The sequence below is a fragment of the Lates calcarifer genome, linkage group LG7_1 (genome assembly GCF_001640805.2).
Source record: "Lates calcarifer isolate ASB-BC8 linkage group LG7_1, TLL_Latcal_v3, whole genome shotgun sequence".
Lineage (NCBI taxonomy): Eukaryota > Metazoa > Chordata > Actinopteri > Centropomidae > Lates > Lates calcarifer.
The window spans coordinates 8,391,185-8,417,897 of NC_066839.1; the positions used below are offsets into that span (position 1 = coordinate 8,391,185).

The 26,713-nt window shown below is 40.7% G+C and overlaps 2 protein-coding genes across 2 annotated transcripts; one reads left to right on the plus strand and one right to left on the minus strand.

The window, feature by feature from the left end:
• Positions 1-15,612: 15,612 nt before the first annotated feature.
• LOC108895944 (potassium voltage-gated channel subfamily S member 3) lies at positions 15,613-18,570 on the minus strand. The gene is made up of 2 exons (XM_018694960.2): positions 18,399-18,570; positions 15,613-17,806 (listed from the first exon to the last, which is right to left on the minus strand). Exon 2 carries the CDS (start codon positions 17,800-17,802, stop codon positions 16,324-16,326), a length of 1,479 nt encoding a protein of 492 aa, XP_018550476.1. The 5' UTR covers positions 17,803-17,806; positions 18,399-18,570; the 3' UTR covers positions 15,613-16,323.
• Positions 18,571-19,890: 1,320 nt separating this feature from the next.
• Positions 19,891-25,865, plus strand: LOC108895975 (uncharacterized). Its single transcript, XM_018694994.2, is given in 22 exon segments — positions 19,891-19,997; positions 20,081-20,139; positions 20,230-20,316; positions 20,420-20,541; positions 20,632-20,775; positions 20,929-21,027; positions 21,120-21,290; positions 21,663-21,765; positions 21,974-22,194; positions 22,326-22,482; positions 22,563-22,774; positions 22,869-22,983; positions 23,168-23,367; positions 23,476-23,590; positions 23,670-23,839; positions 23,926-24,020; positions 24,322-24,452; positions 24,954-25,143; positions 25,296-25,437; positions 25,537-25,581; positions 25,583-25,634; positions 25,764-25,865. Coding segments are annotated over 22 exon segments (2,724 nt in total). The 5' UTR covers positions 19,891-19,974; the 3' UTR covers positions 25,835-25,865.
• Positions 25,866-26,713: the final 848 nt, after the last annotated feature.

Genomic DNA, 26,713 nt, shown 5'->3' on the forward strand with positions numbered 1-26,713 from the left:
ATCCGGTGCAGTGAGCATAAAGGAGCCCCACACTCTAGTGTAGATGAGCTGCTACTCTATCCTTACACAGTGGCTCACTTAATGGAATTAAACCCATCTGTCAGTATTTTAGCTGGAGTCAGCAGCACGGTTATGCAAATAGCCCTCCACTACGGTCCATTCATCTCCAGTGCAGTGAGGCTGTGATGCTTCACAATCTCGAGGCGCTTGTGATTGACACTGGCATGTTTTGTGAGATCTGCTTCTGTTCCTCTTTTTAATGGAACATACAGACCTCAGCCCTCAATCTACATTGTAAAGTGTTGCCTCTGCCTTTGAGTGAAGAGGCTATTTCCCTGCTGTCAGCTACAACAAGAGGAAATTTTGCCTCGTCCAGGGTACCAAGTCCATCAAGTCCTTCCCGAGAGGACGATGTTGACTCCCAGCAGCTGAAAGGAATAGATCAATATTTTATGCAATATGCTTATTCACTGTATTGCTGACATGGATACTGCTCTCATGTCTGTGCTAATACCAGCAGGTTAGCTTAGCTTAGCATAAAGACTGGAAACAGGGGGAAACGGCTAGCGTAGCTGCTGTCCAAAGGTAAATATCCACCTACCACCACCTCTAAACTTCACTGATTAACAGGTTACATTACATTACAGGTTTGTTGGATTTGTGCAAAGAAAAAAAATTAAGTGGAAAAGAAAGTTTGTGGTTTTGTGGGAATTAGTGTTCATCAGTGAGCTTTAGAGGTGGTAGATTGTGAACTTTTTTTAACCTTTGGACAAAGCCTGGCTAACTTTTCCGCCCTGTTCATTGTTTTCATGCTAAGCTAAGCTAAACTAAACTAAGCTAAGCTAAGTTCATCAGTATTACAGTGGTGTCTCTCATCTAACTCTTGGCTAGAAAGAGATTAAGTTTATTCCCAAAACATCACACTATTTGTCACGGCTCCCTCGTGACCTCGTCTCCCCAGTGTTTCGTGTGTTTTCTCCTGCCTATCTTCCCTTGTTTCTCCTCCCATATGTTTGTCAGTGTGTGTGTGTGTGTGTATGTGTGTGTGTGGAGGTGTGGCACAGCTCCTGTTCACCTGCTCACCTGCTTTCCATTAGTCATCACCTGCAGTATAAGAACCCGGGCGCTCTCTCTCTCTCTCTCGAGTTATCTCCAGTATTTCTCCACTGTTTTTGACTATATTCTTCTCTTTGTATTTCCTTTAATTGTGACATTGTAGAAGTCCTGTGCAGTGAAGAGAGGGCTACTAGGCATTTCAGTCACGTGATGCAGCCACCAGGTGTGGAGGATGAGGGAATGAGAATTTAATCTAGCTTGAGTACTGAGGCACATTTAAACAGAGGGATTTAAATCACTGCCACCACCATATCAGGGAAGCTGGACCCATCTTCACCACCCTCCCCTCCTCCTGCCCAATAAAGTCACTCATTGTTTATTACGGGACTCTCTCTTTGTTATGAGTCTGCAAAAATAAGCAGCATGGGAGGCCACCTTGCTGAAATTTGAAATTATCCATGAGTGAAAGAGGTGGTGGCTGTAGCCCTGCCAAATGCACTCCTTCACTGTAAGTGCTCTCAGTTCAGTCCTCATTTCCTGACTCATGCCAGTCTTCCCGTGAGAGAACAAGAGCTTTTGGCCCATCCTCACAGAGTCACCACTTTAACAAAGACAGACTCTATACAAGGGCATTATTTATTGCTTACGCTGCGATAAAACAACCTTGCTTTGCTAGAAATGGGGAAAAGAATACAATAAAAACACATTTGCATTGAGTGGTGACCTTGTGATAATCTTTTTTAAGGTAATTTAAGGTGGTAAATCAGGATGGCTCATAAAAGTGTCAGACGATCACAGAAACATAAAGTCTGTTGTCTTTTAAACTTTATAAATGTCCTCTTATGCATCATGTAGTGACCCTCAATGATTTTTTATTATCCACACAATCCATGTGGATCTATGGATAACATAACCATCACTAAGTTGGTCCAATGCTTTGGTCCAAACCTAAATATTTCAAAAACTGTTGGATTTATTTGGCACAAATATTTGTACAGACATTCGTGATCACCAGAGGCTGTATCCTGACTTCAGAAATCCCCCGACTTTTCCTCTTGCACCACTGTAAAATTCACATTTGGGTTTTTAGTGAAATGTCTCAACTGTGTTTGGATGGATTGCCCTGGACTTTGGCACCACCAGTCACGTCCCCCTCGTTTAACACCACCATCAGCTTAAAATTCCCATCACCCTCAGCTGTACTTTGTCTGAAATGTTTGGGAGAGGAGGGTTTCTGAAGGTATTCAACCACCTGACAAACAGTTCTGATAGAGTACACTGGCACCTTTAGTCTTGTTATTTAATGTCCTTAATGCATTATGTGAAGTACTTTAAATTTGTGTATGAAATATGCCAGTCTTGCCAGGCAGTCTTCCTCCAACTGATTACCATAGATATATCACCCACCACACTATCAGAATTAATGCTTTTATTTATCTTGTTCAACAGGCTTTGGCCTCATATAACTAGCAATGATATTAATTTCACATTGCTAAGATTTCGTTTGGACTTAAAAGATCATTAATTCAGGAAAATGAAACAGTCTACACATGAAAGTGTTGGTTTAGCAGAGTTTAGGTGGGTTTATCTTCCACTATATTTCTGTCTTCTGCTGGCTCTGTCAGGTTGTAATGTATTCTGAGATTAAACTTCAGTTAAACTATACAGTTACATCTGTCTTAGCTCATTTTAAAGATGTTTGTTGAATAGAAATATGATAAAAACTCCAAAACAGACTGCCAGCCCACGTAACTCACAGTTGATATACATAAACCACATCAGCATGTTTTCTTTCCGCATGAGGATGTTTCCCTCAAACCCCTGAGCTGACAGTTCAGCTTGGCAAATGTCCTGTTCAATCTTGCTGTGATCCATCACCAGGTCTGATGGATACTGAATCAGTCATCCATCATAAAGTCATCAACATGCAGCCTTCTCCTCTCAGAGGGGAGGTGATGCAGTGGCTGGGATGCTCTGATTTATCTGTGTGATTCACTGTGTTCTCTGTTCGCCCTGCGTTGGCCTGCCCCCGTCCATCTCTCCTCGTGCCTGCCCCCTCCTTCTTCTCCTCCCACCACCACCACTGCTATGCTTAAGCAGGCATTCCACGTCAAGGATATGCAGTGATGGAGTGTCGGCCTACATCAGCCCGGGACATAAACTGGAGTTTGGGTCCTGATTTGTTGAAATTGGGAATTCTTCAGCATTACGGCCTTGTGATCAATCTGGGCATGCAGCCAGAGCTCCATTAGTGAACAAGCTGTGCTGAGAGCTGCATGATGGAGCATGGAGGGACCACTGCTGCTTCTCAGGAGGGCTTTCCTCAATTTGCCTCTGACATGTTCATCACTATTCATTAAAATATATGCAAAGTTTTTAGCATTATGTCATAAATTATTGAAATCATGTACAGGGTTTTTACCTGTCTTATTTAAGAGGACCATCACTCGATTAGGAGCTTATACTGTATGTTACCTCTGTCATATGGGATAGTCCCTGCAATTTTATATTACTGAGGTGGTTGTAATGAAAAAAAAAAAAAAATACAGAATAACAGTTGACAGTAAAGTTTAATGCCTTAATCTACAACAAAATCATCTATACTGTTATGTTGTCAGGACAGGCAAATTGGAATATTGTGGATTTTAAGTTTTTTATATGGGAAAAGACCTGTCTGGATGTTGAGGATTTGGGCTTTTTTTTTTTTCCTTACAACTTTTCACTTAAGTGTTTACACATGGTTGTTTTAACCTGTTCACTGTAGTTTGCTGTGGACTCTTCCCCTTAGACACAGTTGTAACTCTCCTTGCAGAGATACAGTACATTTCATGTTCCATACATGCATAGTGTATATTTTCTACAACAAATGGATATGAGGACATTAACAGCCTAACTGCCTTATTTATTTATTTATTTATTTTCTTTACTGACATCACCTTGGTTTAGTATGAGGCAAATATTGGATACTCTCTGTATTGATTAATCTATTCCTCTATCTCCCTGTCCAATATTCCCTAAAGGAGTGTCCTTAAACAACACTAAACATGTTTTTTATGACAGTTCCAGCTTACCTCAGCTTTACAAAGTAACAATAATGTAACTCTGTAAAAAATAATCTCTACAGGGAGGTGATTTTCACACATTGTTGGCCCACATTATACAAGTAAAGTCTGCTTTTATAATCTCTGGCATACCAATTTAAAGTTAATGGGCTAAAACATGCTAATTCACCGGTCTAGTCCATGAATCAATGAGCAGTCTATTTCTTCTTCTAAAACAATATGAGACTGGCTGTTTGCCATTTGTTGTATCTCTACAGTTTAAAGTCCAATCAGACAACAGACTTTTGATTTTCTTACACTAAGACACGCTTCTGTTTCTGTTTCTGGGGAGGTTTCATGTTTCAGACTATGTTTGTTGTGACTGAAGGTGACTCAGTACATAAAACATGATACTCTTCTTCCGCTGAACAACATGATCCTGACCTGCAGACTGGAGTTTTCTCAGCTCGCTCTGACAACATTTGCAGTAGCTGCAGCAGCGATTTACTGTTAGACCAACATCCTGCTCATAAACAGTGTTCATTTTGTTGTTTTGATGTGTTTGTATGCAGAAATGAAAACGACACGGCATAAATCTTCTTTTAGTTACACTTTATTGTACATCCAATCAATAGCAGCAGTTTCCCTGGTGCCTGGGAACAATCTAAATCAGACTTATTGTCTCCTAATGACTGCACAGAAAGCTGTTATTTCAGCCTGAGCTCGGTGGCCACATTTTGCACCCTGTGTGTTATTAGACGAGACAATTGCTCTGTCCAAGAGTGCTTTCTCTGTTTACATATTCAGGTAAATACACTGTCGCTGTCCATTACACAGAGACACTCTTGTTCAGCTCTTATTTAAATTGAACTGACAACTCCAATAACGTCCATATCTGGACTCCAACATAAACAATCATGCTCATTCTCTGCAAGCTACCAAGATTTTGTGTTTGTAACGGCGTATGGATTTTGGAAACATGTTATGTAATGCACTATTTCATGTCATGAAGATGAAGTGGTGACTGGTCTGCACAATCCCAGCGCCATCTTCTGCTGTGTTCTCTACTGGTTAAATCCATGATACTGTTAAATGAGAAATAAGCAGCAGTAGGTTGGTTGGTACAAGCAAAGAATATTAAAATTCTTCATTGCAATGAATGTTTAAGATTCCTCCAGTTAATATGAGATTATGGAAGAAACAGGGTCATCTCTGTTTGTGTTTTCAGTCAGACTTTGCCGGAGTCAGAGTACAAACTTACATCAGAAACTAAGATAATTGATTAAATTAATTTAAAAAAAAAAAAAAAAAAATCAATAGTCTGCGGACGACAGCAGAGAAGTTAGATCCAGACTATATCTTAAGAAAATGCATGATGCCCTAAAATGAACTGATTAATCACTTTGGCAAGATCCCCAAAAATAATTTTATGGATCATCAGACCAGAACAGCAGTTCGGGGTAGCTGTGCTTTATTGTAAATGACACCGCTGTTTTCAGTCATCAAGGCACTACAGGTGAAGAAGGGTAAACATTGTAACTAAGAGGTATCACCATGAAACTTCACCAGGTTGATTACTTAAGACATTTTTTTATTTTTTGTATTACCAGTGTTCAGAAATATGCAACAGAGGCATTGTACTCTGTATAAAGCCAGGTTCAAAGTCTTGTATCATTTGTTGAATGTTTTTAGGCATCTATCTAAATCAGATCAATGTTTTTAGCATTATTAATGTTTTTAAATAAATAAATAAATAAAACACCTAAATGTACATTTTGGGTGCTTTCTTTCCACAAATCTTAAATAGCACATGAAATGGAAGCAAAATAATCTCAAAAATGCATGAAAAAAGTCTATTTACCTGCACTATCCTGTCGTAAAGGATAAAACCTATTCACATGAATGTAGAAACAAGTGCACAAAAAATGTGCATAATCAGAAAGTAACAAACTGAAATTGCACACAGTGGCTAAATGTCACCTCTACAAATAAGATTTGTAGTGGCATTAATCACCTTGCAAGAAATAAAATTCACAGATCAATTATCCACAAGGTCATCTTGGGCTAATCAAAGCAGTCGCTGGGGCACAATAATGCTTAGCAATGCTGTGGCCGATTACTCACTAAATAATGTCTTTGGAGCTGTGTTAAGTGCTTTTGGTCTCACAGCACACCAAAGTCGATTTCCATTTTAATGTCAAATCGACGACGCTAAGCAACGCTGCTTGTAACTGATACTGACAATCTGAAACCTGATATGGTCAAAGCGACCTTGAGAGCTTTGCCGTGTAATAACAGTCAATGTAAAAAGTAGGCAAGAGCAAATTTGCCTGAGAGGGAGAGGGATAGAGATGACCCCCGTGAGGCAGAGGTCAACCTGCCCCCAAACTTTAACACTAAAGAAACTTTTCTGGAGGCTTTGCAGGTAATGGAGACGACATTTCGCTCATTCACCATCGTTACTGTGGTTATTCAGCAGGTGCAACAGATGTACCTGATAGTTTGTCACCATTAAAGTTGTCAAGTTCATTCATTCCTACTTTGTGTTACTGTGTGATTTGCAGATTGTCTTTATGGAGCCACATTTATCACTCAGTGACAGAGGCACTGACTTTTTCCACAGAATTCAGATGGTTTTCTATTTTCATCCCTTTTTCATAGATAGATACTGAGACTGCCCTCATTCAAAATGACCTTTAATGTGTCTCGTTTTTTATTTTTAAAGCACTTCTGCAAAGATCAAGGGCAGTGATCATAATAGCATCATCATCTATATTAAATTTATTAGATGGATGTTGCTATCAATTTGTTTAATTACATACACTTCCCTGTTACGGCTGCCAAACACTCTCCACTGTCATTCATTTGAGATCCTCTGCAGCGAAGACAAATCAAATAGCTTTTAGAAGAGAGGTAGATTAAACCATGTTGCATAAAACTAACTTAACTACAGCTAAAACAGAATTCAATAAAGCTGTAGATTCTCATTGATTTTTAATTACAGGCATTTATTGATGCTCTGAAAGGCTGAGTGGACACAATCACAGAGCACATGCATCACATAGCGAAGGCAGTAACATCTGATGACTGTAAAAACCTGCAGCTGAGGGGGAGAAAGCATGCTGCAGTAACTTCAGGCTTAGCCCTGGTGGATTTTATGGATGTATGAATTGAATTTTATCATTATGGACTAAAAGTAATGATTCATACATCTTATGTATGGCTAAAGTGTGAATTTTGTTGGAGCATCATCAGTAGGTACTTGTTTTATTATGGCTATTCTGTGATTGCTGATTTGTAAATTGTTAATTTGGTTTTTGTGCCATCAGTTTGGTGCTGACAAAACTAGCCATTAAGTTAGCTGTCTGCTGCTAATCTGCAGCAATCTAGGTGACTATTTATTTGGCCTTTTTTGGGCTAACTGTATTTTACACTTCTTATTTTTACTGTTGGTGACTCTGCATGTCTGCTGGTATAATCAATGTGTTTTACCTCTTGTGGGGAATTTATGTTGTTCTTTCATTGGTGATAGCCTACTTTGTTTCTTCCTGAGAGATATTATAACTATTTGACAGTTAAATATCTGTTTGCACCTTTGTGAACCCAGTTTCCTTGTTACTGTACAGCAACTACTGATTAAGATTGAGAACTGATTAAGTGATAAATTGTGAAATAATTTTTCAAGTAAAAATGACAGTTACAGGTTCTCAAAAGTGACAATTTGCTGCTTTTGTGGTCTCACACAACAGTAAATTGAATATCTTTGGGTTTTGAACCATTGTTTTAACACAACAAGACATCTGAGAAGTCATCCTGGGATCTGGGAACTGAGACATTAACTTTTCACTGTTATCTGTTATCTGATTAATCAGTCATGATCAATAATGAGGGTAATCATAAGCTGCAGCACTAGCACTGATCATTTTGCAATACCTTTGGTTTAATTCTTGGTAATAGCATCTTATCTTTGTCTAATTTACAATCACTAAAGACTTTAACCTCTGTCCTCAGCCTCTATTATAAGTGTGTTTACCTACGTGCATACTGAAGGCAGAAGACTTCCAGGATCCACATGCATCTCTGTCAGAGTGGTACTCTGCAGAACATGTGGTGTTTTCGCCCTCTTGTCTTTCACTGGCCCATTCCTCTTCTGTTCAGTCCCTCTCTCTCTCTCTCTCTCTCTCTCTCTCCTCCTCCTCCTCCTCCTCCACCCTTCCTGTGATTCATTAGCAGGACTTGGAGCCCTCCTGCCCTTTTTTACTGCCTTCATTAAATCCTTGCTCTCTCCATTGCAACTCTCCATGGATAGCGAGTGCGTCAGTTCATCATCCGAGCTAAGAGCTGCAGCGATGCACTCAACATTTTTCATCCTACCCACTTTATCCTTACCGGGGCCCTGCCTGGCTCAGCTCAGCTCTCTGACGCTCCAAACATAATGAAATGTAAATTCAATTCATATAATGCTTGTGAGCTTGTGATTAACAGTGGGAAAGATGCAGTATGTCTGAAACTCTTTCAACAAGTATATCACACCTGCTTTCGTTGTACCTGAGGAGGAAAACAGAGATAAATAACACTTAAGTAAAATACATTTGTTTATAAATACACTCTTCTTATCAGAGTGAATAATGATGAAGGGCAACACTTAATAAAATACGCCATAAACATTAACTGAGAAGGAGTAAATGTTCAATATTGCCCAGTTAATTTCAACTGCTGAGAGAGACTAGTGATGGGAAATCCCTATGCAAAACATGTTGATGTGTTAATGCTTCCATAAAACTATGTCTTGGGCTTCAATATTAATAATAAATAACCTCAATGAAAAGTTGGAACTGGCCAATTCTGAATATATGACTGACCTCTTGAAAAAAAAACATAAATTATTTTCATGTTTCTATCATAATTTCTTGTTGTTTTCTGTATGCTAATTGGGATGTGCAGTCCCCGGTGCGCGATTGGCTCCAAGCTGAGGGGGGCGTGGCTTTCTGCTCATTTCACATCCTCCCGTGTGGTCTGCTTCCTGATTGGTGGCTCCGAATTCAGCTCCACCAATCCCTCGCACGCAAATTGTGGACTGAAATCTGCATACGCTCTGCCGACCTTCCACACCGGCGGTCTCAGTTTAGCTAGCTAGCTAGACGCGGCTTTCTTTCCTGCTTGATGAATATTAATTATTGTATTAACTCGTAAAGACAAATATTATTAAATCCAACTCGGGACTGGGTGAGGCAATAGATTTAAAAAAAAAAAAAAAAAACTTGTTTTCAAACATGAATTCAGGTAGCAAGTGTTTTTTCAATTTCCGCTTCCGGTTTAATTCTATAGCTAGCATAGAAAGTAGCGCCGACTCAAAATTTTGCGAGCCCTGTTTTGGTTATATTTATTTATTTTATTTACAGCATCCACCAGCCCTTTGCGTTATTGTCTCACCTTTTTGTGTTTATTGTCTGATTCTGAACTCCCCCTTTCCACCACGTTTTAAATGACAAGTTTTCTTTTTTGTAAATTTGAAGATTACAGTGTTTCCTTGCTGCTTTTATACTTAGATGTTTTAACCTCTACATCAGCCTCGCACTGTTTAGATTGTAACCTCATGTAAACTGTCCAAACAACCAGGAACTGAATCTGTCTGCGATGGCAAACATCACAGGTCCCAGTGGAGCTGATTCTGCTGCTGTGAGTGGTGAACTGGAGTTGTGTGAGAGCACCGAGGTCAGGCTGTGTATAAGCCCGAAGCCACCCTCCTATCAGGGGTGATACCAGGCTACACGTAGGACCCTGGATTATCTGCTTATCTCTGCCTTCATAATTGCTGAGGGTTTCCCGGAGTGTGACTGTAATGGTGGACAACAGGCATGGCCAAAGAGGCTAATTGCAATGCTCCAGTCTTCCCTTGCTCTTAATGGGATAAGCCACACTGCAGCATCCAAGGTGACGTGAAGGTGAGTTTGGCCTCCAGCTGGTAATACTCCATATGTGAATTTACTCTATTTTTAAATCCATTATGGTTTCCCTTTATCTTTTCCTGTTTGTCACACTTTACATTAAATAAATCAGGGTCAATATGTTTTTCATCTAGGGGTCAGCCCACATCAAAGGCTAATAATAAGTATAAAGTTTGAATGATTTAAACTGATATCAGGAGTGGATTGAGACTATATGGTGAAGGTAAAAAGCCCCCACAAAAATCATCAGCAGTTTCAGATGTATAATTTGCCAGTCTTATGCACCAATAATCTTGTCACAGTTAAATTGTTGTGCAACTTCTTGATCACAAAATGCTCTTAAGATTTGATTTTGCATGTGAATCACATTAAAATTCACTAGGAAACCCTCATTCTTCCAACTCAAGATCCCCTTACTACTCACTTCCTGTTAGCTGTTTCTGGTTCTTTCAGTTCAACCATTGGTCTTCATTAACAGAAGGAGTTGGCTGGAAATGGGTGTGCCAGTTTCCAAGGTCTAGAATGAACTTCCATGCTGCTTAATTTTTTTTGAGCCAACGCAAACACAAAGCCCTGAAAGTACTTTGATGAAATTATAACAGCCATAAAGATCTCAGTCAACACATTAATCTCCCTGACAACTGAGCATCTGCGGATCAGCACCATGTTTGAAGTCTTTGGGTAAAGCTGAGTGGATCCTGCAGTGGGATTGTTTTTGTCAAACTAAATATGTCATATAGTTTTGATCATTTCATTAATTCTGATCATTTGACTCATTTGATTATTTCATGAAATTTGCCTAAGCTTACCCATAAATACCTAAATAACCAGGCCCCTGGAATTTCTAATCCAGAACACAACCTGCTTTATGACTAGTTTTTTATTTTATTTAAGCTGAAACAGATTGGCCATGTAGTCATGAATAATCAAGTGATTTTCATTAAGTTGTTATGGAGTTTTTATCATACTGATATTTGTGCCAGGGGTTTTCCTGTTAAAGACCCATCTAGGGACTGGCGTTGCAGACTGTCTAAGGCTATAAATGCTGTGGTATGTGGCATCCGTCCATGTTCTTGTTGCTACAAAAATAAACATTAAATAAATAAAGTATTGTATGTTTTTTACCTATTAGAGAAAGAGAGAAATTTCTGTTGGCTTGTGATGGAAATTAAGTTTTTCTAAATCTTGAATATAGAGGTGTACTCAAGGACAATTTTACCCAATGTATAAATGTAAACGGGTTATATACCTGACTGAATTACAGCAGATTTATGTGTTGCCCGGCCAAAAACTGAACTTATTAAACTTAATAAATGATTATGGACATGCACAGTAACAATGTCCATCCAGCCTTGGTGTAATAAACCTGCATGAGGGGAAAAAAGCAGGATCCAAATATAAACAAAGTGGTTTCTTTGTTATATCTGACCCTGTGCTGAAACCACACAGCTGCTGGTAATGGCTGAGTGAAAGTGATCTGGCTGTACTCTGTGGTGAGCTGTACCATGTAATGACTCTGATCAAAATATTATAAATTAGCTTATCTACTGAAGCTAATGGAGATATCAAAACTGTTTCTCCCAGCTGGGGTCTGTACAGTCTTTGATTCACTTCAGGAAAAACAAAAAACACGTCTTTTGTTTTCCAGACAGGCGTCACAGAGTCACGTTCCAGCTCATTTACACCTTACAGAAACAAGTGTTTTCAGAGTTGGGTCATTGTCTTTCCAAATGTTGAAGCTCACCACACAATACCACCACCATGTTTGTCTCTCTCTCTCTCTCAGTTTCTCTCATTTTTAGTGTTGGTCGTAACACTGGCTGATGAAGTCTGTCAGTTAAAGCTGATTGTGTTTCACCATCTGTTTGTAAACCCATTACTGGGTATGGGTGTAAAGTTAGCAATGACCATCTAGTTTCAAATTAGTAATTTCCTAAATCTGGTTGCCCCATTAAAATCCACCCCACTGGTCAGCTTTCACTTTAGTATTTTTGTCCTGTGGTATACTTGCATATCTACAGAAGAAGAAGATGAGTACACTACAGTGTTTTCACAGCCGATGTGGTCCATACCCAAGTACTCAGGAACTGGACTCTTGACCACCTTTTCAGTTGACCCAGTGTTCACACTGATCAAACAAACTAGACTTTGGGGTCAAGTGTATTTTAGTCTGGGGCCAGGTCCTTGATGTCCAAGCCCTAGTAGAAAAAACTCAAGTGTAGAATGAGTGGGAAACATCAGGTTATGCTAAATTTAATATGCTAATTGTGTTGTTTTTGTGAAATTGTCATTACAAATCTTCAGTATCAAACACTATTGATGAAGTGTCAGTTCAGATACATTGACCATATTTAATATTATATTAGTTCGTTAGCAGCGTAGTTACACTTAGCAGTTTTTATGTGGTGCAACCAGCTATAGCAGAATTTCACACAGTATAAAAGTCTCATTTACCTTTTGCACATTCATCACTGTATGCAGTGACCTTTTCCTTCAGTGTGAGGTTCAGGGACAAATGCCCGTACAGACCCTAAGGCTTTATGTAATACACTGTACAAGGTCATACCCTTACCTGAAAACAAATGTCAGCATTTTCAAGGAAATCTTTTTTTTCTCTTCATTAACTTGAAGTATACGAAAACTGATATGAACAGTGTGAAAGCCTACCACGCTTCAGCTCTCTTCATCACCCTCTGCAGTGACTTTTGTTTAACATCAAGGTCCAGCAGACTCTGCAGAAGTATCCCCTCCTGACAACACTGCAAGCTGAGAAACATCACTGTCTCTGTTCTGCACACAAACAACTCAGTTCAAATCAGCATCAAAGTTCCTGGCTAGCGATTACAAATATACATCTCAGATAGAAAAAAACAAACAAAACACAGCTCGGATAAAATTTATTGATTTGTTTTTACTGCCCACTCATGAAACTGACCATAATGTTTCTGACAGGAATTCGATTGTTCAGTGACACCTTTTATCCTCGTACTTTAATGCTCCCACATCCAATCAGTTTGCATCAAGACTTCATTTGACCCAGCAGAAGTGTTGTGCTCGGTAACTTCTCCTCAGCCTTACTGTAATGAAGATTGTTGTTTCATTTAAAGAAAAATAAAAGCCTTAAGGGGAAATTTGAAACACAACTCTCCCTGTCATTTCTCCGACAGTGGCATTTGTGCTGATACAGTCACTCTCACCTTTAAAGGTAATTGGCTTTTTTTTTTTTTTCCTTACATTAGGAACAACATGACCGATGTCCTCCATATCCTGTATATACTGGAATTTAAAGGAAGTAACGTGTCTTTTGTTCGCTGCACACAGCGCAGGGAGCAAATTAAAGGAAATATCTCCATAATGATTTTGAATCATTGAGTGTGACAGACGAGATAAACAAATATGGGTTTGCCACATTACTGTATCTCATGTTTGATTTAAGCAAGAGAAAAAGGTTCAAAGATCATCCTATATTCAGGTCAATACAGTATTTTTTCCTTTAAGTGTTCAGGTCTATTCTGCAGACTATGAATAACAGTATATGTTGCCAAAGGAAACAATATCCTCAAGACTCGATCAAAAAATAGTAAGATATCATAGCAAAATCTGTTGATTTCAATGCCATAATCTATGGATTTCTTCAAGTTTGACTTGACAGAGTCCAAAATGGAGGATGCTTTCATAGCATATGATCTGGCCTTTGCACTGAAATACCACCCTGCTGAGGTTTGGTATATGTGATTGTTTGATATAAACACAAATGTATTTTAGGAATATGTACGTGCAATACCAACTTAAGGCCTTTAAACTATATTTTGACACAGGACCCCTCTCTAAGACTCAGAGTTAGGTGAAAATGAAGGAGACCTTACCACCTGTAAGAACCACAACAACCTTCATAATAAAGTTTTTGGAACTCAAATGACAGACACCAGCTGCTTCAGAAAATTATGGGAAATTTAAGATACACAGCCTGACACAAGTTCAATAAGTGAATGCATTTTTGCTGACAGGAGAGCAACAGAATATTGAAATCCACTTCCCTCAACAGAAACCATGCCTGAAGTTATGAGGCTGAGAGTAACGATGAGGAACGCAAAAATATCATTATCTGTTGCTGGTGGTGCTGGATCGTCATCATCGACTCCTGCGGTGGATTCTTCTGCAAAAAGACTGATCTCACTGTTCACACAAACATTGAGTAAAGATTACAGATTTTTCCCAGGAGTCTTTAAAGTCGATAACATCTGAGTAGAAGTTAATAGATGTTGTTTTCCACGAAAACTGCTGTTCTTGTTTTTACCTCACATACTGTACCCATGTGTGTGCATACATTACAGCTTTCTACACGTAAAGTAGTCTTTCATTCTAATAAGGGTGTTTAGGGATATTTATTGTAACGGCATTAGTCAAGGTGTCAGTATAGCAGCAGTAATGATCATCATATGCATCCATTATCATTTCATGGCACCCATAGTTCATTTTTACACCTTTGTTTACACTTTAACGACCATAAACCAGCAATGCCTCAAGCACTCTTCCCTCATTACCTTCTCTTATTTTGAGTGTTGCAGTGTTGCACAACCTTTTGGGCTTGTAAGCAAAGTCTACAAGTGACCTCTTGCCTACATATAGTTGTGACTAACCAGGACATGATTTCTTGCTCCTTTGTTCATCTAGTGACCCCTCAGATTTTGCTCTGGATGGAATTTGTCTTGTTTAATCCATGCAATGATGCCACTGTGATGTAGAGTTTGGTATCAGCTATGTTTTGCATCTGTATGTACGGTCAAGTTGCTTGTCTGTACCAGTTCTCCAGGTTTGCAATTACAATAAATGGCAGCTGACAAACAGAAAGTGTTGGTAAAGCAATATGCTAATCTCACACCTGAAGCCATGTGATCGAAACTCATTTACTACTATTAACAAATAATCACAGAGTAATAAGCTTATCTGTTCAGGTTAGACTGCAGTTAGCCTTTACACAACCTGCTGTAGAGTAAGAACTGTGTATTTGTACAGAAACCAATCTCCTTGAGTCCTTGCTGACATCTGTTTACTACCATTTTTAACAGGTTTCTTTTTCTTCAGCTGCCTCGAAATTCAGCCAGTAGATAAGGAACCATCTGAACCTTAAATCCAATCAGAAAATAAATGGTTCAAGTCACATTTTTGTTACAAGGACATGTAACATTTAGAGAAGATGCTTCTGGTCAACTGCATTTGAGACCCCTGCAGAGGAATGATTTTTTTTTCTTTTTCTAACATCTCTAGCTCCTGTAGGACGACTGCTCATCCAGCCGGAAATGATAACACGGGACAGGAAATCAATGCTTTCAGGAAAGGAAAAGACTGAATAAGTAAAGAAAGTTTCCTCTACATTTTCAGTGCATTTCACCACCAAAGAAGAGACATTGATCATGATTTCCATTTAGATTTTAGAGTCAGGGGAAGGACCTGATAATTTTGGACTCATGGCAATGAATAAATGCAACAAACCTGAATTCAAAAACCGTGTCTGAATGAGTGAGTAACACAACTTACAGTATGCCCTGTCACAAATGAGAGGCATATTTCTTCTGATTCACTGAGTTTTATTTCATGTCCAGATGAGTTACCCCCCAGGAGTAACCCATCATGCCAACACAACTGTCCATAATAAAAATTTGATAACAATAACCTGACATATCAGTGCTTTCCATAGAGCTCTGCGAGAGATGAGTGGCCCCTCTTCATCAGCATTGATAATGTTGCATAATTCTACACTAGACTATTATACTCTCTTTCAAAATGCGTTTTATTTTTGTTCATGCAGACTGTGTAACATCAGTCAACGTAGAGATCTATAATACCATTTTTAAACATCCAACAATGTTGTCATTCTAGACTTTTGTATTTTCCGAACTCTCAGTCTGAACTTTCAGCGAGCAGACAAATCAATACAGGACATTACTTTGAAAAACATTAACATTATGGCCTCCTACATGCATCATTGCAGTTTTCTCAAGCAGAAAATGGGCTTTCAAACCTCTGAGCAAGGTTCAGATAATTCCCTTAAGATTTCCCAGTTTTAGCGAGGCTGTATATTTCACAAGCTATTCCCTTGTAGAAAAAAAAGAGATCATGGCCATGATATTTCTTTGTCAAATAGCTGGAGGAAGACAATGTAGGAAGGCAGGGTCAGTGATGGAGCGCTCTGCCCTGAGAGGCACGCATTGACTTGAAAGTCGTAAAGGGAGAGAAACTCTGTGAAATGGCGGGGATCTCATTTTGCTGCCCCATTTTCAAGTGTCATTATCATACACCTCTATGTCCTGGAGACTGGAGGCATCCGTATCGTCCCCTGCACTGCTCGCACTGTTCCTGAAGGTGATACCTCCAATGAAGGGATACATGCTCTCTGTGAACAGGTCTCTGATGTTATAATAAGGGAGTTCTGGGTCTTGTCTTTCAGGCTTTGTGATGCATTTTCCCTCCATGGCTTTGTTTCTTTGATAGTACTTTGAAAACTTATTAAAGATGATGGTGATGGGCAGTGCTACCACCAACAGGCCACAGATGATACACAAGGTGGCCACTATCTTCCCTGCAAATGTCACCGGACAGGTGTCGCCATAACCAACTGTGGTCATGGTGATCGTCGCCCACCACCAGCCTGAAGGGATGGTCCCCAAATCTGTGTCATCCTCCTCCTTCTCTGCAAAGTAGATGAGGGCAGAAAAGATGGAGATTCCCACTGACAGGAAGAGGAGAAGAAGACCTACCTCATGGTAGCTGTGGCGGACGGTGGCGCCCAGTGCTCGCAACCCGATGGAGTGACGAGCAAGCTTGAGGATTCGGAGGACCCTCATGAGACGCAGAACCTGCACCACTTTCCCCACGTTCTGTAAGTCCTCATTCTCCTCAGCAGCCTCCTCATCAGCCGTCTCCAGAGCTAAAGTGGCGTAAAATGGCAAAATGGAAGCGACGTCGATGATGTTTAAGGGGTTTCCGAGGAACTTCCTGCGGGAAGGTGCGACGATCAGCCTGATGATGAACTCGGCAGAGAAGCAGGCGATGCAGATCTCCTCCAGGATGGTGAGGACAGGGTCCTCGATGGGCCTCTCATTGTCGTCCACACGCTGGAACTCGGGCATGCTGTGGACACACATGGCAATGATAGAGGTCAAGACCACGCTGAGGGAGGCCACTGCGATGACTTTTGAGGCTGTGGAGTGACCCGGATCCTCCAGCCTGAGCCAAACATAGCTCCTCACTTCCGCGCACCAGGCACCTTTGAACTTGGCCAGGTCTTTATCGAGAGCAGAGAGCTCCTCAAAGGAGGAATTCAAGCTCGGCTGCTGCTGGTCGTCACTCCTGACGTCCCAGTCTCTGTCCTCAATGTACTCCTTCCTCTCGTGGTACCAGTTACTACAGCAGGGGCTCAGGTGGAGCTCCTGGATGCCCCAGTACTCAATCTCCTGGCTGAAGGAGAAAACGCACAACTCCTCCATCATATGGATCTGTCCCGTGTGATAGAAGTTGAGCACGCAGAGGAAAACCCGGGGATTCCTGTCGAAGTAGTACTCCTTCTCAGCCGGGCTGTAGTCATCGCACAGCTCCAGGATCGCCGCCTCACTTTGGCATCGAAGGAGACGAGCCAGGCGTGTGTGAGGGAAGCGGAGCAGCATGTCTGGATCCACTTTGTGTCGTACCCCTCCCACGTTAAGGTGGACCTGGTCCTCCTCATTCCCACACTGGTGGAGGATTTGCCCATATCCCATGGTCCTGATGTCAGAAACATTACAACAAGAAAATGAAATCTGTCAGTTTTACTCTGTCAGTTTATAGATTTCTTCATGACAAGAAGGTGCATCAGAAGCATCTACAGTCAGGATTGTGAGCATTACATTTATGTGGACGGATGTCTATCAAGACATATTTGACGGTACTGTGTTTGTAGAACACATTAGTCCTCTGAAGGGGAAAAAAAATCAATACAGCAGACACAGGAAATGGCTTGAGCTGGAGTGAGTGAGAGGCGTGAGGTACTGTCACTTCTTGGTGGACTCAAGAACAGGATTATCACCAGAAGAATCAAATTACAAAGTGGACTAGACTAACTCAGAGGAAATGAGAGGCAACAAGTTGAAAATGAACCCACAAATCATTCCAAAGACTGTTTCCCAGCATGTCCATTTTGTTCTGCGGGTCATGATCTCTTCTAGATGGATCAACTGCTTTGTTTGCATGCACACAGATTTTTCCATAAATCCTAGATCTTAAATACCCCCACCCCCCACCAAACCCCATTTGTCAATAAGTCTGTTACTTTTAATATCACTAACGCTGATTGTAAAATGTAAAAGATACGGCATACCTGCACGTGGAACCTTTCTTTCCATGAAAATAACTTTTATCCGGGTGTTTCAGTTTTCACGTTCATGCCGCAACACACAGCAGGTCGGTCGGTGGGGGGAGTCGCGTGTTGCTGCGGGCTTCACGGACGGGACAAGAGGAGCTAGTGGCGAGACAGCGGCATAGCGGCAGTTTTTGTTCCCTTTTACAGGGAACAGGGAGGGGCGAGAGGAGGAGGAGAGGAGAAGGAGAAGGAGAGAGGGGAGGGAGGGAGACTACACAGATGTAGGAACAGCCTACTGTAATATTGCATAGTCGGTTTATGGTATTTGCATAAGGAAACTATGGATCAGTTGTGACATTTAACCTCTGGAAGACAGACAGACTTTCCTCCTAGGAGTGTTGCACCTGCACAATCACTTGAAATGAATATTTAATGTTTAAAAGATGCACTTGGCTTGTATTTGAGTGAAACTACTGCAACTAAAAGGCAGCTGACCACAGCTTGTTTGCTTGCTGGAGGGAGTAAAGTAAGTAAAATCACACACTGACATTTCAGTCCATCTGTGAAAGAGCACTGCTTGCAGGCTAACTGCCAAACCAGGCAGTAACACTATATTTGGCAGCAAAAGCCAAATACAGTATACCTTTACTGTAACAGCACAAGAAAGATCTGTAGTGAGTGCAGCTATAACCACTATGTTTTACAGCAAACTAGCTGGCAATTTGTTTTCTATAAGAGATTTTGTCTCTGTGTCCTAGCTCTCCCCCGTCTTTTTATTACCTCGATAAAGACATCCTCAGTATCTCCCAGATGTGCTGCTCATAGCATTAAACTAGTTCTTATTCCCCCCAAGCACCCAACCCTTGCACAGGGTTGAGGACCACTACTCCTAAAATTAATGTGGCAGTTAAACATCTCTGTGTCTCATTGGGGGAAATACACACTTTCTTTTCAGCACAAATTTTGCACAAATGTGCCGAGTTTCAGAGCTTCATTTTATGTGTGGTGCAGGTGGTGGTCTGTTTGTACATTCTTATTTTATTTTCCACCTCATTGCTTAATTAATGCTCCAATATAGTTAACGGTTTTTACATTTAAAAGGGTGTGTGACACAAAAACTTGAATATCTGGTGAGTTTTTGCCCTTTGTGCCCTTTGGAGCACAGCTGTGGATTTTGATGTCATAAAAGATTGGGGCATTTATAACTTATTGTATCCCTCATATCATAGTTTATAATTCACTAAACACATTTGCATAAAGTTCTGTTTGTATGGGTGTCTTAGCACTTATTTATATTAGGCAGGATCTTTGGATGATCAAGGACACAAAGTTATAATGAAATATATATTTTTTAATTCCGGGAATTAACATGGACAAATGCATGTCTGCAGTGCATGATGAGACTCGGTTCAGGCCAGACTACATGACACTCCTCCACACAATTATCCCGATCAGGCAGTAATAGGATCCACCTGTGTGTGGCTGTTGAGCCGGAACCTCCTTCAAGGCCTGTGGAGTTTAATCCCACCACAAACTTCATTAAGAACGGCAAAAACAGGAGCTCTAAGGTTACCGGTTTCCCACCTCTTGCACCATGGGTCGTTTATTTGGATTGGGGTTTGTAGTTGTTTTCTCATCCATTTCTCCTTGTTCACAGTTTTAGGTTTGAATTCATTGAAAAGGGTTCAATCTTTTTTCAGGTGGTTTATTCTCCTGATAGCAGCTGTGTACATAGAGGCTCAAAAGAAACCTTCAATAAGTATGTTTTTGTCAATTTTTCCAAACACAGTCAAATGCTCCAGTGCAGTTTTGTAACAAGAGTGTGCTGTTGTCAAAATGACCTTCCCAGATATCAGCTCAAAATGTTTGGGGAACGTCATGCGTGTGGATGTTGGTCCGCTTGGAGGAAATTTTCTTGAAGTTGCTGTTGTCGTAAGTAAGTTGAAGTTTCTGAAGTCTTCATTTTTTTTATTAAAAACTGTTTTAACTGTCTCATTTGTTTCTCTGACTGCCTTCTCTCTCTTTTTTTTCCTCCTTAGATGACTCTGCCATCCTTCTCACCCCAAGTTTAGCATCTCAGTGTGGCTTCAGCATAAAGATCAACCAGATGGGGAATGCCATGATTTATGCTTCCCTTCAAAACTGCTTTGCTCAAAATGTGGTAACAAGACTAAAAGGGACATTTATTTCCAGCATCTAATGTATGTGTCTTCATGTGGTTTTCGAGTTTTCCTCTCTGTGTGTTTTGTAGGGAGATAAAGCCTTCACAACCACATTAACTCTTCGACTGCACGGGAACCGGATGGCCGAGGACGAGCTGTACCAGGTGGCTGAGACATGCCAATACGCCGCCTGGGCCTCCAGGGAAATTGTCTGTGACCGAAACTACATGGAGGCAAGTGAATGCAGCAGGACTCTCAGGGGTCATGTTCCAGTCTATGACAAGTGGCTTTATGTCCCATATAAGCATCAAGGCTGGTACATTTTGATGTCACGGTATAGGGGAGAGGGAGAGATGGATTATCACTCATAGTGGCCTCTTTTCTAGGTGTCTGTGAAAAGGGCAGCTCCAGATGATTATGCTCTGCCTGAAAATCCCGTCCAAGGGACTAATCCAAAGTTTGGTGATCCACGACGAGCTGCAGAGGTTAGATGAGCTCAATTTTGTCCTGTTTAATATTCTGGTACGCATCTTTTTTTTTCTGTATTTAATAGCATTTCTTCACATTTGCCTCTCAGAAACAGACCATAGATGCCGGATTCAGAATCACAACAATCATGTTCTACATTCCTGTGGAGAAGGTTATGGGGGTGACTGAGGCCCAGAGGAGTGGTTATGGGATAGCAAACACTCCTTCAAGGCTGGTCCTGCGAAGCCCAAAGACCACACCTGAAACGTACACCCAGAATGTGAGTTGACTGTGGCTCAATAAATTTCAAACAAGCCTAGTTTTACATCTCACCCCTTAGGCAGGTTCTGGTTCAATTACTTGCAGCCCATTAGATAACTTGCTTACACTTGCAGCCTATTGCATTCAGATCACATAATGTGATCAAACTGCCTTTTAAATGGATTACTTTGTCTCAAATCCAGTTGGCAAAGCCAATTGGTAGGCTGCTTTGTTTTATTTACGTTCCCCCATTGTGTTGAATTACCCGCATCCTTGTAGGAATTAGATGTTGCTTTGTCTAAGCATTATGAAAGCATATTCTACCATTAAAGCATTTAAATGGACTAGAACAAAGCATTTACACTTAATGTTCTGTAACCTCACCCCACAGGTAGCAGGGGTGCATATGACAGTGCTGAAAACCTCCACAGTCTTTGAGAAGAAGTGGCTGGCGACTCAGATCGATGCAGCAGCTGCCTGTCCGATACTAGAGGGTAAAGAGATACTGAGGTCGTGGGTGTTTTTTAATGGCTGATTCCAGTGTTTCTTGACTTGGCAGTTAGTAGTTTGACATTTCTGGAATCATGTTTATTAAGTTAACTTTCATTTATCAAGTTCTCTTTTGGCGAGTGGTCAGTTTTCTCAGGAGAAGGGGACTTGAACTCATGACCTTCCTATTTGATGTGTATGCTTTGTGTATAGGCAGCGTCTCCTTCACTCCAAACACAATCACCTGGTACCTGCCCCGGCACATTGACCCGCTGATCTCCTCTGGGCAGTTACAACTGTTGGAGGTGCACATAGGTGTAGATGGCCAGAGACTGGACCCTGCTGAGATGGCTGCCAGACAGTACTCCTTATCCATCAATGACGTGCACATCATCATCCAGATTCCTGTTGGAGCTGTTGGTGGCTACTTTAAGGTCAGTGACACTGACGCTTAACTCCTACAAAAATTTTATTAAGCAAGATTTGAAAATTTTGTCCCAATATACATGTCATACAATTTTTATTTATTTGACAGTATAATTATATTTTCCTTTTCTTTTTGCAGAGTCATGTTCAGGATGATCACTACCACACCTCTTACACGATTGAGCCGATGCTCGAGTTGCTTTGGACTGAAGACAGCATTCATGAGGACACCAGATACAAAGTCCTCTTTCCCATCACCACACCGTTACTGTCCCGACCTCCGCAAGTTATTGACAGTGAGTCTTGTAATCATGGCTCTTTGTGATTGTTAAACATACTGGAAGCTGCCTTCATTTCTTTTTCTTTTTTGCCTCAGACACTGTTCCAGAGCAGCGGATGTTTAAGGTTCTGCTTGGGCCTTTTGGCTCCGATGTTGCACTGATGAACATTTCCTTCCCCTATGAGGTTTTGTCCGTGGCAGACTGCATTGCCAGAGGCTTTACAGTCCTGGAGCACATGTCCCCCAACAGCAGCTCAAAGGTCTTCATGCTTGAAGTGCCCTTCACGGACCCTGTTGTATCACAAACTGTAAGCTTTAAGTTTAGCTAGGGAAATGGAAATATAGTGTGTGTATGTGTGCATGTGTGTGTTAATTTTGGCAGCTTATCTTCTTTCCCAACAGAGAGACATGGGGTATACAGTGTACTCTCTTCATCTGACCTTTGGCCTACTGGTCCTGCCAGAGTTTGCTCCATTTTCCCACCCTGTTTATCTGGAGGCTAAATTAGTAGATATAGGTCAGTACTCTGATATCATAAATGCATTCAAAACAAATGAACAGATCTGTCACTTTTGCCAATGCAATCTGCACACAATAGACCAAAACTGAATTAGTTTAGTGCAGCTTAAATGAATAGAAGCTACGTTTCTGTGCATTTACTTTTTAAAATCTTTTTTTTTTTCTTCTCCCTTTCTCTGTAGTTCCTCCCTCTGTCTCTGGTGGATGTGATTATCAAAACTTCTATGTCCTTGTGCAATACGGGACCCAGGGTGCCAACTTTCAGACCATAGTGGGAAAACAACTGTTGACCTCAGATCTGGCCGAGCAGTACAGTTTCATGGAGAACGGCACACACTTGAGTTTTGCAGTGCCGTTTTCATCCCCTGATGTTGTGTTTGAGGTACGATCAGAATCAGTTTATCAGGATTATCATACCCCATATGTGTTTTTTTTTTTTTTTTTTTTTTTTTTTTTTTTAAATCTTTCACTTCTGTTTTTAACTGTTCAGGCTATTGAGTCGTCGTCCGTCAAGACCAGACTTGACGTGGCTCTGCTGAATCCTGAAACCAACAAGAACATCAAAGAATTCTCTTTAGCTTGCAATTTCCCCTCAACACTGATTGGTTTGTGTAGAGAAAAAAAAACTTTTCTTTACCTACTAAACACACACCACATACTAACCGGGGATCCTCCTCCTTTCAGAGTGTTTTCCCAATGGGACCATGACTGCTCTGGCTGTGAAACTGGAGTCAGTTCCCTCTCTGAACCCTGGTCAGCTGACCCTCCGAGACCCCACCTGTGGTCCGTCCTACAGCGACGACCGCTACGCTTACTTTGTCTTCACTGGGAACTCCTGTGGCACGACCAGAAAGGTGTCGTACGCTGCTGAATATTTGTCTTCTGCAGACTTTTAATGAGACTAACCTGTTAAGTTTTTTTTCCCTTTTGTTTTTCTTAGTTTTTCCCAAACATGATGCTGTATGCAAATGAAATCTCCCTGCCAGATGAACTTGAAAAGATAAGGGAATCAAATACAGAAGACCCCGAGTATGAGTGAGTGTTTTAAACCGTACACACACAGATCAGTGAGTCGTCCAGAATTACTGTTGTTTTGATTGTTTTTCAAGTAAAAAAAAAAAATCTCCCATTTCCTTCTACCAGTTCCACTAATGTGAACTTGTGCTAAGTTTCAAATAAATTGCAGTTACCACACAACACAGAATTAAAACCAGTACATGAATTATTCTGTGGTACGATCTTGAGGTAATCAAGACCAATAAGTTGTTTCCAGTGAGTGTCAAGACTCTATTTCAGTTTTGCTACTACTACTAAAGTCTATAATGTCTTTCCTCAGGTTAAAGATTGCTTGTTACTACGACATCAACACAACCCACGCTGTAGCCTTCCACACCAGACCTCGCAGGAGTGAACCGTATGCTGAAAATGCAAAAGGCGAGCTGCAGGTGGCGATGAGACTGGCTGTGGGTAAGGAAAGTATAGAACTGTATTCTCGCACTTAAATTTTTAAAATACTTAATGAAGCCATAACTCATTTGTCATGTAAATACTGGTATGTAACAACCTTGAAAGTCTCCTGTGGATAATGGAAAGAGACATGGATCCAATTTTAGCTAACCCGCACAGTGGAGTCTTTTGTCTTGATAAGTTGTAGAGAATCAACTGAACGTTTCAAATTAGTAAACAAACTGTGTCCTCCGTAGTCAAGTGGCAATCTCACAAATCGATCGTGAGCTAATTGTGTTGGTCAAGTAATTGGATTTCTCAGGTTCATTGACGCATCCTGAAACGTAATCGTCTTATGGCCAGGCTGGCGAGCGAGACGATTAAGACTCTATACTTTAAAGTTAAATTGACTCACTTTCTTTTGTATTATAAAGCTGGATGGTCTGTACAGAATTTTCCTGTTGCCTCTATCTCAATCCCTAATAATAATTCAGGTCAACATGTACTCATGTCTCTCCTCAGACGACTCCTACAGTGTGTTTCATAGAGCTGAGGACTATCCTCTGGCAAAGTATCTACAACAGCCGCTGTATTTTGAGATGGAGCTGATGAGGTCTACAAATCCCAGAGTATCACTGGAGCTGGAGAACTGCTGGGCGACGCTGAATTCCAACAGGACGTCCAAGCCCAGATGGAACCTCATCATAGATGGGTACTGAAACTGGGACAAGTTGTTGCTCCTTTTATAATGAATGTGGTTTGAGGAAACAATTGCTCAGTGAAAACAGGAGTCTAAGTTCAGCAACAGCAGTATTTATTATTTACTTTTTAAAGACTTTCTCCTCCCAACTGTGTGTGTTCCAGCTGTGCAAACCCAGTGGACCCGTACCAGGTGCTCTTCCATCCTGTTTGGGTCGATGCCAGAGTTCAGTATCCTTCTCACTTCAAACGCTTTGAGGTCCAGATGTTTGCCTTTGCTGAAGATCAAGACAACTTGAATCGCCAGGTAATTTCAACTATACAAATACTTTTCACAGATGGGAAAAGTGTGTATAAAGATGTAAATATCAATCACAGTAGCCATAAAACTCTTCATTCCTTGCAGCTCTTTGTGCACTGCGATGTGGTGATCTGTGATGCCAGGAATCCACTTGGTGGAGTTTGTAGTGGGCCAGTGTTCAAACCAGGGAAACGGGATGAAAGGTAAGACGTGTCGCTAGAGTAATGACATGAGAGCACCTATCCCTGGTCATGGCTTTAGTCTATGAGCCAGTTTCAAAGAAGTTCACTTCCCCAGTCAGATAACACCAATTTGTTTCTCTTTATCCACAGGTCAAAGACGTGCTGTTGCAGATGTACACAGCTTCGAACATGTGTCTGTAGGACCCATAATTATAGGTTAAGAAATCCTAATAAACAATTTTTAAGAGTTCACACTTGGTATTGTTTTCTTGGAAAGATTCCTGTAGAGGTGGAGGTGTGACATTCAATTTGGAGAATTGATTTTTCATAATGGTCTCTCATTGGTGCTTGTGAGCTGAATTTTCTATTTGCTATAATTTTTCTGTGAAAGGTCCAAGTTGTTAACAGGATGAAGTCTTATTGAAATAGTTGAGTGCAAGAGGTCCATTCCAGTGATGCACTTAAACTAGTTGAGATATTTTAAAAATAGCCAGTGGCTACAGCAATTTTTATACTTTTTTCAAATGTAAGATTTCAGTGTTTTGGCCAACAGTCCAAATTCCTATCATGTAACTTAACAAACCTCAGACATTAGGCAGCCAACAAGTCTATTTTGAAAAGGAAGCAGAAACAATTGATGGGTTTTTGTTCATACCTTTTATCTGTTGTCATGTGGTCTAAAACACCACCGTCAACCTTGAGAAAGAAAACATTTTCGTTATGGCATAAACCTTGCACTGCAGTCTGATACTTGTATACTGCTTCATGTTTCTCTGGCTATTCAGTACCTGTGTATTGATTATAGGATCCCTGTAGGGATTTGTGGTTTTAAAAAAAACCCATCTGTCCTACTTCTGAACACCACTTCCTACATTTCCTTACTCCAGATAACCCAGACCTCACCATTAGATTCTATTAGAGACTGTTTGGCGTAAGCTGTTCAGTTTAAGTACCAAAACTTGATAGAAGGGAAAATGCAAAAAAAATCAAAGGGAGAAAAACACCATCGAAAATAGTTTACAAACTTTACCTGTGGGTTGGAAGAGAGGACGAGAGAAGAAGTAATGCAGTTCAGTAAAGTAAAGGAACAAGTAATTCTT

Bases quoted from the DNA above. Each gene is read 5' to 3' on its own strand.
- LOC108895944 (XM_018694960.2), bottom strand. From the start codon at position 17,802: ATGGGATATGGGCAAATCCTCCACCAGTGTGGGAATGAGGAGGACCAG.